Genomic DNA, 10,390 nt, shown 5'->3' with positions numbered 1-10,390 from the left:
AAACCTGAACTGATCACTGCAATGCATCTAGAACCCAGTATTTAACAGTTCTGAACCTGCTGCGACTGGGAGGGGAAAAGATCTTGGCATCGTACTGGGTAGCTCCATGAAAGAGTCAACCCAGTGTGCTGCAGCGGTGAAAAAGGCAAACTCTGTGATGGAGATTATTAGGAAAGGGATTGAGAATTAAAAGACCAATACTGTAATGCCCCATATAGATCTATGGAGTGGCCTCATTTGGAATACTTTGTACAGTTCTGGTCACGGTATCTCGAAAAAGGACATTGCAGAACTGGAAAATGAAAAGAGGAGGGCAACCAAGATGAGGAAAGGCTGAAGACAGATTCATGGAGGAGAAGTCTCATCAATGGCTACTAGCCATGGTGGATGAGGGGAACCTCCACATTCAGAGGCACTCATCCTCTGAATCCCAGAGCCAGAAGGCAACATAAGAGGAAGGTCTTGGCCTCTGTGTCCTGTTTTTGGCCCTCCAGAGGAACTGGTTGATCACTGTGTGCAGGGGTAATTTCATAGAAAAAGAGGTGCAGGAGCTCATCAGCGTAACTCATTAGCATAACTTATTTGCATATGCCACACCCCCTGGCATCACCGGAAGTGTGTCAGAAGGCAACATCCACCACAGCTCAGGCTCCACTGGACTGTTTTGGATTGCTAGCTATGGGGGGGGGGACGTGCAGATCAATCCTCGCAGAGGAGGGAGAGCTTGTGCCTGAATAAAACCTGGTCTTAAAGGTGCCACTGGACTGTTTTGGCTTTGCAACTTTCCTGGCTGCTTCTTGCTCTGACTGAGGGCTGCTGGGAGCAGGGGGTGGGGCTTGTTGCATATGCCTGCCCCCTGGGCTCTTTACTGCTGGAGCTCCGCTCCTTTGCGTTCCTGCAGGAAATGACCCCTGACTGTGTGAGACAGGAGGCCAGACTGGATGGACTATTGGTCTGATCCAGCAGGGCTCTTCTTATGTTAGCATGCATCCTCATAGTTACCTTGTCAGAAAAAGGCGCTACCTTCTGAGCAAGACAGAACTAAACGAAGGTCCTCTTAGAAACCACCACTATCTGTTGCTCCAGCAGGATGACAGAGTTCACACAGGTCCAGCTCAGCCAGACAGGTGGGACTGGCTTTTGAATGGGGACCATGTTTTAAGGGATGGCAAATTAGACAGTAGCGAATATTTTTACTCAGTTTAAAAAGAACATGTTATTGCTTACAACTGAAAGTATAAAAATTGTAATTGTAAAAGTGCTCTGCCAACAGTTGGATTATGTTATTTATTTCACATCAGGGAGCATGACTGTGCATGCAAATATAGTTGAAATGTGTAATAGCAAAAGAAGAAGAAGAAGAAGAGGAGGAGATTGGATTTATATCCCATCCTTCACTCAGAGTCTCAGAGCAGTTTACAATCTCCTTTCCCTTCCCCTCCCCACAACAGACACCCCCTGTGAGGTAGGCGGGGCTGAGAGAGCTCTTTCCAGAACTGCCCTTTCAAGAACAGCTCTGACAGAACTACAGCTTGCCCAAGGTCATCCAGCCAGGTGCAAGAGGAGGAGTGGGGAATCAAACCCACTTCTCCCAGATTAGAGTCCACACATTTAACCACTACACCAAACTGGCCTGGGTTTGCTGCCTGCAGATGGGGTCTGGAAGTTCCAACATTCTCAGTAGCCCAGTGTGCACTGCTTAGTGAAGGCCCATCAACGGCTGTTCTGCCATGTTAGGAGCTGTGATTCCCAAACATTTATTCCAGACTACCTATCAATCCCAGTCATGGTTTCTAACATTTAAGATAGCATTATGCCTGGATTCAGTTTCCATGTGTTCACCCTCACCCTCACCCCTTGATGGTGACCTGAAGAGCCAGTGTGGTGTCGTGGTTAAGAGTGGCAGAGTCTAATCTGGAGAACCAGGTTGGATTCCCCACCTCTCTACATGAAGCCTGCTGGGTGACCTTGGGCCAGTCACAGTTCTCTCAGAACTCTCTCATTGAATCATAGAGTTGGAATGGACCTCCAGGGTCATCAAGCCCCTGCACAATGCAGGGAATTCACAGATACCTTCCCCTCTACACCCCAGTGACCCCTGTTCCATGCCCAGAAGATGGCCCCTATGTAAGCCGCCCTGAGCCCGCATTGCAGGGAGGGCGGGGTATAAATTGAATTAAACAAATAAATAAAAAATAATAAAAAAAACACCTCCAGGATTTCCAGCCAAACTGGTCTGGAGAAAAATTGCTTCCTGGCCCCAAAGTGGTGATCAGCATTTTCCTGTGTGTGTAAGAAAGGGCCGCAAGAACTAAGCACTGAAGCAACCCTTCCTGCCCTCCCTCTCATGATCTGCCTCAGTTCACAGAATCAGCCCCACCCACCTCACTAAGCACCTGTTGTAGGGAGAGGAAGGGAAGGCAATTGTCAGCTGCTTTGAGACTCCTTAGAGTAGAGAAAAGAAGGGTATAAAAACCAACTCTTCTTCTCCTTTTAAAGACATTAGCCAAGGATAGCCACAGCTTTTTCTGGAGGGTTAAACAAGAGAAGAAGAGAAGAAGAGATTGGATTTATACCCTGACCTTCACTCTGAGTCTCAGAGCGGCTTACAAACTCCTTTCCCTCCCCCTCCCCACAACAGACACCCTGTGAGGTAGGTGGGGCTGAGAGAGCTCTAACAGAAACTGCTCTATTTCAAGAACAGCTCTTATCAGAACTAGGGCTTGCCCGAGGTCATCCAGTCAGGCGCAAGTGGAGGAGTGGGAAATCAAACCTGGTTCTCCCAGATTAGAGTCCGTGCACTTAACCACGACACCAAACAAATGCAAATAGATTAACCGGTCATGGTCAGCCAACCAGCAGGAGACATGGAGGAGGGGCTGAGATCGGCAACACCGAGACATCATTTTTGGAGGAAACCCAGAGGTAAAGTCACACCTTTCTAAAAATTGTTGGGAACTCTATGGTAAACCATAGAGTTTTTGGTGATTCCTAGACAGGACTGATGTCACTTTTAGGTTTTCTCCAGAAGTGACATTGAAGTGACAGTCAGCTGGGGGCTGGGCAGCCCTAAAGGCAGAGCTGGGTATCATCAGCCTATTGATGACAGCCAACTCCAAAAATTCTGACAAGTCAGAGGTTAACAAAGATATATTGCCCTTATCCAAGTTTAACTCAGTATTGCCCAACATAGCTAATAAGGCCTTTTCAGTCTCAAAGCCAGGTCTGAAGCCAGATATAGAAACCAGTCAAAGGCAGAAATGCCTGCAGTTGCCCTGATACCACTAGGGATGGGCGTGAACTGGCTCATGAACTAAAGTACACAACAAATTTTGGCCGGTTTGGGATTCGTGAGCTGAAGTTCGCGACAGGAAAGTTCATGGCAGGAAAAACTTTGCATGGACTTTCAAGCTGTTCATGGTGGTTCGTGGCAGTTCGTGGATGGATACATTTCCAGATAGTCTCTGCTCAATCAAAATGTTTGCTAAACTTCAAAGCAACAGGTTCCCTGTGTGTTTGGTGTATGTAGCTTGCAATGTTGAACTTGCACCTGCATTTTCCCCAAAAGGACTTTGCTAGGGGCATCTTCTTTGGGAGGCCATAACTTAGACCCCCTAGGTCCAATCTGCACATAACTTGGTGGACATGTAGAGGAGCATCAGGGGGAGGTCCCCTGCGATTTTAATATCTCTATCTTGCACAGGGTCCATTCCATGCACTCCTGAACCTCCTGAAGCGGCCCCTGTCATTTCCCCAGAAAACACTTTGGGTTTTTTTTGAAACGTTCGCTTTATAGCACTATAGCGCTATAACGGTATAACACAACAATATATCAAGCCCATTGGAATGCTTGGAGTGTTGTAGCACTATAGCGCTATAAAGCGAACATTAAAAAAAAAAAGCCAGAGATCGTCCGTGCGGGTGAAAAACGGCGGGGAAAAAGCGGTACAGTCTGAAATGGCAAACCGCTTCAGATCCAGCTCTTTACCAGAAGGGGAAAGCCATGTGTGAAATGGCAGACCTATACCAGTTTACTCTACGATGGATCAAAAACAGCTTCAAAACAGGTTAAAAAGGGTAATGTGAAATTCCTCAATGTCACACAGTGGCCAAAAATACCAGGGACCCTCAGGAGGTCCAGCAGTGGGGCCAGGAAACTAGAAGCCCTCCCACTGTTGCCCCCCCCAAGCACCAAGGATACAGAGCATCACTTGACCCAGACTGAGAGTCCCTATCTATCCCTTGTGGCTAAGAGCCCCTGATGGACCTCTGTTCCATATAAGAACATAAGAGAAGCCAATGCTGGGTCAGGCCAAAGGCCCATCCAGTCCAACACTCTGTCACACAGGGGCCAGAAACACCAGGTGCCATCAGGAGGTCCAACAGTGGGGCCAGGACACTAGGAGCCCTCCCACTCTTGCCCCCCCCAAGCACCAAGATGACAGAGCATCACTTGCCCCAGAGTCCCTATCTATCCCTTGTGGCTAATAGCCACTGATGGACCTCTGCTCCATATGCTTATCTAATTACCTCTGGAAGCCGTCCATGCTTGTAGCTGCAGCCACCTCCTGTGGCAGTGAATTCCACCTGTTAATACCTTGTGGCTAATAGCCACTGATGGACCTCTGTGTCAGCTAGCTGCCATGCTTTCTTTGCTTTCTTCCATCCCTGATCTTAGGACAGAGCGGTTACAGGCACAGGCCTGGTATAAAAGGCTGTGAGCCTTGAATAGTAACCAGTTAAGAGAAATAGGTAGCCGTGTTAGAGTTGTTTATTTTGCCTTTAAACACTGTTATATATTTTAAAGCACCTTGGTCTTGTTTTCCTTGCCCCATTACTGTATTAATAAGCCATTTGTTTAATGTTCTCTGCCTGGTCATCACGCCTATGTTTCTCGGCTTAAAAGGGGCATTTTGGTTGGTCTTGGGAGGGTACTCTGGGCCTTCTGTAATGTATTCAGCCTGACATGCCCGTACTTGCCCGGGCTGGCCAGGCACATTTACTCTGTAGCTTCAGTCTCTAGACAAAGGATCCGAAGGATCCTAGCTGGCCCAATCAACGGGGCTAGTTTCCCAGCCGGGAGACCAATGGTTGCCCGGTTACTGTAAATAGCCTATCGGGAGTAGGGGGTGTGTTTAGGGTTTTGGTGGCGGGTTTTCTGAACAGATATAAACCAGCCTGCGAGCTGGTCCTTTGTCTTTTGTTCCTGACTAAATAAAGGTATGCTTAGCTGCAATCACTCTCCGCCTGCATACTTTTCACCTTCCCAAGGGACCCTAAGTCCAGAGTGGTGGCAGCTGAAGGTGGCAACCCACAGGGGGTCATGATAGCCTGGCAACAGGGGTTCATGTTGCCTCATAACAAGCAAGGTCCATTTAGCTGAAAGTATAATTTAGTCATTAATCATTATTGCTGAAAAGAGACTGAGGATGACTTTGCAAATAATATGAGGGCAATGCAATGTTTCTGCGTCTCTAGCAATTCAAAGCACTAAACCAGAAGATATTCCAATTTATAACATCAAAGATTATTATTATTTTTCAAATTTTATTCTATTTATACCCCGCCCTCCCCACAAGTGGGCTCAGGGAGGCTTACAGAATTGGTACCCAGTACCATAAAACCATACAAAGATTAAAACATTCCAAAACATTTTAAACAATCCAATACACAAAGTGCTAGTGCTGATGATCGTCTATCAGTAGTTCAAATGGCAAATTGTATAACATACAACCAATGTTTCTAATTCCATGATCTTTGGCATTGCATGGTAGTGCGGTGCATTCTCCAGGCCAGGGCCGATCCATAGCCACCGATGTTGGTGGTAGTGGGTGGCAGCTCCTAATTGAATGCTTGGTGGAAGAGCTCCACCTTGCAGGCTCTGTGGAACTGTTAAAGATCCTGCAGGGCCCTGATCTCCTCCAGGAGCTCATTCCACCAGTATGGAGCCGCCACTGAAAAGGCCCTGGCTCTAGTAGCATTCTCCAGGCCAGGGCCGATCCATAGCCACCGATGTTGGTGGTAGTGGGGTGGCAGCTCCTAATTGAATGCTTGGTGGAAGAGCTCCACCTTGCAGGCTCTGTGGAACTGTTAAAGATCCTGCAGGGCCCTGATCTCCTCCAGGAGCTCATTCCACCAGTATGGAGCCGCCACTGAAAAGGCCCTGGCTCTAGTAGCAGCCAGCTTGACATATCTTGGGCCAGGAAGAGTCAGGTGATGCTGTGTTCCTGACCTCAGTGCTCTTTGGGGCACATATGGGGAAAGGCGGTCCCTCAAGTAGGCAAGTCCCTGACCATATAGGGCTTTAAAAGTCAAAACCAGCACCTTGAAACGGATCCGGTAAGCTATCGGAAGCCAGTGCAATGCCTTCAGCACAGGCTGGATGTGGTCTCGTATAGAGAGGCCCATCAACAGCCTGGCTGCTGCATTTTGCACCAGCTGCAGCTTCCGGAGCTGGGCCAAGGGCAGCCTCATGCAGAGAGCATTGCAGTAGTCTAATCTCGAGGTGACCATAGCGTGAATCACTGTTGCCAGGTTATTGCGTTTGAGGAAGGGAACCAACTGCCTAATCAGCCGTTCTTTTTCTCTACAATATATTTTAAAATTCATTAGTATTGAGACTGATTGAAATATTTCACTTCGTTTGTCTTGTTGCTCCTTAAAGTTTGATTTCACTGAAACCTGTTTATCCCACTGTCAGACCTTTCTCGTGGAGAATTAAATCCCAATTTTTCTTACTGGAACATTTTCCAAATCCTCTGCCGGATCTGCTTGGTCTTCACACTGTACACAATGGGATTAAGAAGTGGTGGGACGGCGATGTAGACATTGGCCATCATCATGTGGACAATGGGAGAGAGGTGTCTTCCAAAGCGGTGGACCACTGTGACACCTATCATTGGGATATAGAAAATCAGGATGGCACACACATGGGAGACGCAGGTGTTCAGGGCCTTCAGACGCCCTGTGTGGGAAGCAATGCTCAAAACGGTCTGCAGAATGAGGATGTATGAGACAAGAATGACCACAACATCCAACCCCAGTGTGCTAACGACTATAACCAACCCATACAGTATATTGACTGTTATGTCTGCGCAGGCCAAATGCATCACATCCGGGTGGAGACAGTAGGAGTGAGAGAGGACATTGGACCTGCAGAAGGGCAGGCGTTTAATCAGGAAAGGGATCGGGAAGAGGAGGCAGCAGGCTCTGCATAAGATAGCGATTCCTATTTTTACAATTACTGTATTTGGGAGAAGTGAGGTGTATCTCAGGGGGTTGCGTATGGCAATGAAGCGGTCGACAGCCATTGCCACGAGGATTGCAGACTCTGTCCACTGAAACAGGTGGATGAAGCACATCTGGGTGAGGCAGGCAGTGAATGAAATTTCCCTGGCGTCAAACCAGTAAACGCCCAGCATTGTTGGCATGGTGGACACAGTGAGGCCCAGATCTGAGCAGGCGAGGATGGAGAGGAAGAGGTACATGGGCTCGTGGAGGCTTTCCTCGGTCTTGATGACAAAGAGGATAGTGAAGTTTCCAAAGAGAGTCAGGAGGTAGAGCAGGCTGAGAGGGAAGGCCATCCAAGAGTTGCGCTCCTGCATGCCGGGAATGCCAACGAGGAGGAAGGTCTGGTGATTCACGGCGCTGTCATTGAAGCTGATGGTTGACGTCATCCTTGTACCGTGAAGTTTCTGGAAAACATGCACCATCATCTTAACAGACCTAAAATGTCATACAGGAAAAGTTGCAGCAGTTCTTAACCTATTCTCTACTATTAATACTGTCGCTCTTTGCTCTTTACAAGGAGCTGGGTCTTCACTTGGTAGAATCTCGGGCTTGGATCATTACGATCAAATATTGACTTCGGCTTTACTTTCGATCTCCCCCTGCTAGCCTAATGGTTCAACTTTTAACTGACCCCTATACATCAGAGTGGTCACAGGCCATAGTGAAAAAGGTGGGTACCCTAGGTATTAACCTGGAACCCCTTTATAACTGTGGTGAGGTAGCAATCTTGCAGGTGGTCAGGAGGAGAATTGGGGATATAGAGGCGCAGATCATTAATGCCGGCAGTCTTGGGGTTTGCTCTCCCTACTCATTACCCCTTTTTCCCTCACATACATCCATGGTACCGTATATTGCCAATTTGACAATCCCAGTTTTTAGGAGGGTCTTTATGTTTGCAAGGTTCAACCTTTTCCCTTCAGTAGTGGTCTCAGGTAGATACAGGGGTGTTCCGTATAAGGATAGAATTTGCAACTGTAATCTTGGGGAACCTGATTCTGTTACCCATATTCTTTTTCGTTGTCCTAAATATTCCGTTATGCGTAATATTTTGATTCGCCCTCCTCTCCCTTCGCAGAGAGACTTTCTGGATAGGGATTTAAATTTCTTTCTAGCATACAAGAGCCCAGCAATAACGCTATCTGTTGCAGAATTTCTGACCCGTGTATGGAAGTCAAGAGTAATATTCTGTAAATCTTGTAAACCATGCTAGGATTGCCTTGTATTTTGAGATATTGGGAATATTGGTTGATTTTGTTTCTTGTACCCACCCTTTAACTTTTTCCTTTGTTTGATCTATCTATGTTATGCCGATTAAACAGGTTTTTGCCGCCCAAGATGAAATAAAGAGTCGGACACGTGTGCTGGAGTTAACTATTGGGCCACTTTATTAACTTTTACTTAACTGGAAACAACGGCAAGGGATAAACAATTCGGCGGTATAGTTAAGGCCAGAGGTCGAAGACCCTTCCCCAACTTTAACCTAGGGCGAGCCACCCTACCCCAGGCCGGAGCCATCAGTGATGGCTCCCGCCCAGCCGGTTAGCCATTGCACGACGACCCCGTAGCCCAACCCCCGAGCCGCTAGGCTCAAAGGGAGGACCCGAACGGGGTGGTCTAAAAGGCAGTCTGTTTTCCACGCCCCGTGCCGCGAGGCACAAAGGCTGTACTGACAAGACCCCTTCAACCCAAAAGAATGGGTGTCAGCTGGTGCTCACCGATTAGTATACCGCCTAGAATCCCGCCATCGCCAAGGCCAAGCCTCAGCTTAGGCCTTTGCGCCCATCGGGAGGCCCAAAGCCGACCATATCCCTTGCCGCAAGTCGTCCAAAAATATGTCCATGCCCATTTCGGACAAATGTACACCATCTTGCCTATACAACTCCGTCCGCCCCGGGTGAATATTTGGGTGCGGAAGAAAAAGGCCCAAACCACCTTCCAGCATCCTTTGTAATTCCCTGTTAGCCTTTCTGCGAGCCTTGTCGATCGCCAAAGGACTTACCGCCCCACGCCAGACTCTACGTGGTACAATGGCCGACCAAATTAAAAGGGTCTCCGGCCATTGCGTCCTGATTGCTTGAAAATCATCCCTAGCCTGAATTATTAAGGCTTTCCCTTTAACTAAACCTAAATCATTCCCTCCTAAGTGTAAAACCAAAATCTGTGGCGGCGGGCCAACCATTTCCTGAAACAACAGGTGCAACAGGCCCGGCCACTGCAAGCCCCGACGACCTTGCCACTCAACCGTGGCCCACCGACTCAGCCCAAGCTGTGACCCGATCGGCGTCCTTCTGGCCCGGCGTGCCGCCCAAAAAACAAAACTATGCCCGCAGATTAGGATTGTCTTCTTCTCCTGCCGGGCAGACAAACCTGGAACGCAAAAACACAGTTAACCAAGGGCAAATAACACCCAACATTGTCTACTCTGTCCGCGTTTAGTGTTCGGACAAAGGGCGCACATAGGCTCGGAAGACCCCAGAACGCCACCTACCCAGCCTCTTAATATCCCTATCTGGGTAACCCATGGCTGCTGCGGTAGAAGCTGCGCCAATTCGAAAAGAATGTGTCCCAAAACGCACCCCAGCGAGCCCTAAACCTGCTAATGCTCTAGAAGTCACGGCCCAAAATTGGTGCCTCGTTAAGGGAGAGCCATCCTGGTGCTGGAAGAGCAAACCCTCACGCACGCCCCTGACTGCTAAATATGAGGCTAAAGCTGAAACTGGGCATAACTGCTTCTCTCCGCACGCACCTAGTTCCACCACAGCACCATGCTTGCGCTGGTCAGTTTTCGAACTTCTCAATACAATTTTTGCCCTAAGAGCTCCTAGCTCCACGTCATGAACCTGAAGGGCTCGGCCGGATGCATCCCGTTTTGATTGGGCAACCAGTTCACTAACCCGGAATGCCCCAAAGAAGGCCACTAAGGCCGCAGCATGAAATAGGGATGCCTCGAATTCAGAAGAGCATACCTCCGTCCACCTAGCTTGCAGGCCACGCAAGATTTTAGGAGAAATGGGCTGTCTATGGTCTACTCGTACGCCAGCCTCCCGTGCCCAACCTTCCAACATTTTGCGTATTCGAAAATCCCCAGTATGATCACGCA

The 10,390-nt window shown here is 48.4% G+C and overlaps 1 protein-coding gene across 1 annotated transcript; it reads right to left on the bottom strand.

The window, feature by feature from the left end:
* Positions 1-6,734: 6,734 nt before the first annotated feature.
* On the bottom strand, positions 6,735-7,676 carry LOC107111340 (olfactory receptor 51H1-like). Its single transcript, XM_015412303.1, has one exon. It carries the CDS (start codon positions 7,674-7,676, stop codon positions 6,735-6,737), a length of 942 nt encoding a protein of 313 aa, XP_015267789.1.
* Positions 7,677-10,390: the final 2,714 nt, after the last annotated feature.

This window comes from Gekko japonicus, unplaced genomic scaffold (genome assembly GCF_001447785.1).
Source record: "Gekko japonicus isolate JY-2015 unplaced genomic scaffold, Gekko_japonicus_V1.1 scaffold3523, whole genome shotgun sequence".
NCBI classification, from domain to species: domain Eukaryota; kingdom Metazoa; phylum Chordata; class Lepidosauria; order Squamata; family Gekkonidae; genus Gekko; species Gekko japonicus.
This window is presented reverse-complemented; position numbering and strand designations above follow the sequence as displayed.

Coding starts and splice junctions, on each gene's coding strand:
- LOC107111340 (XM_015412303.1), bottom strand. CDS start 7,676: ATGACGTCAACCATCAGCTTCAATGACAGCGCCGTGAATCACCAGACC.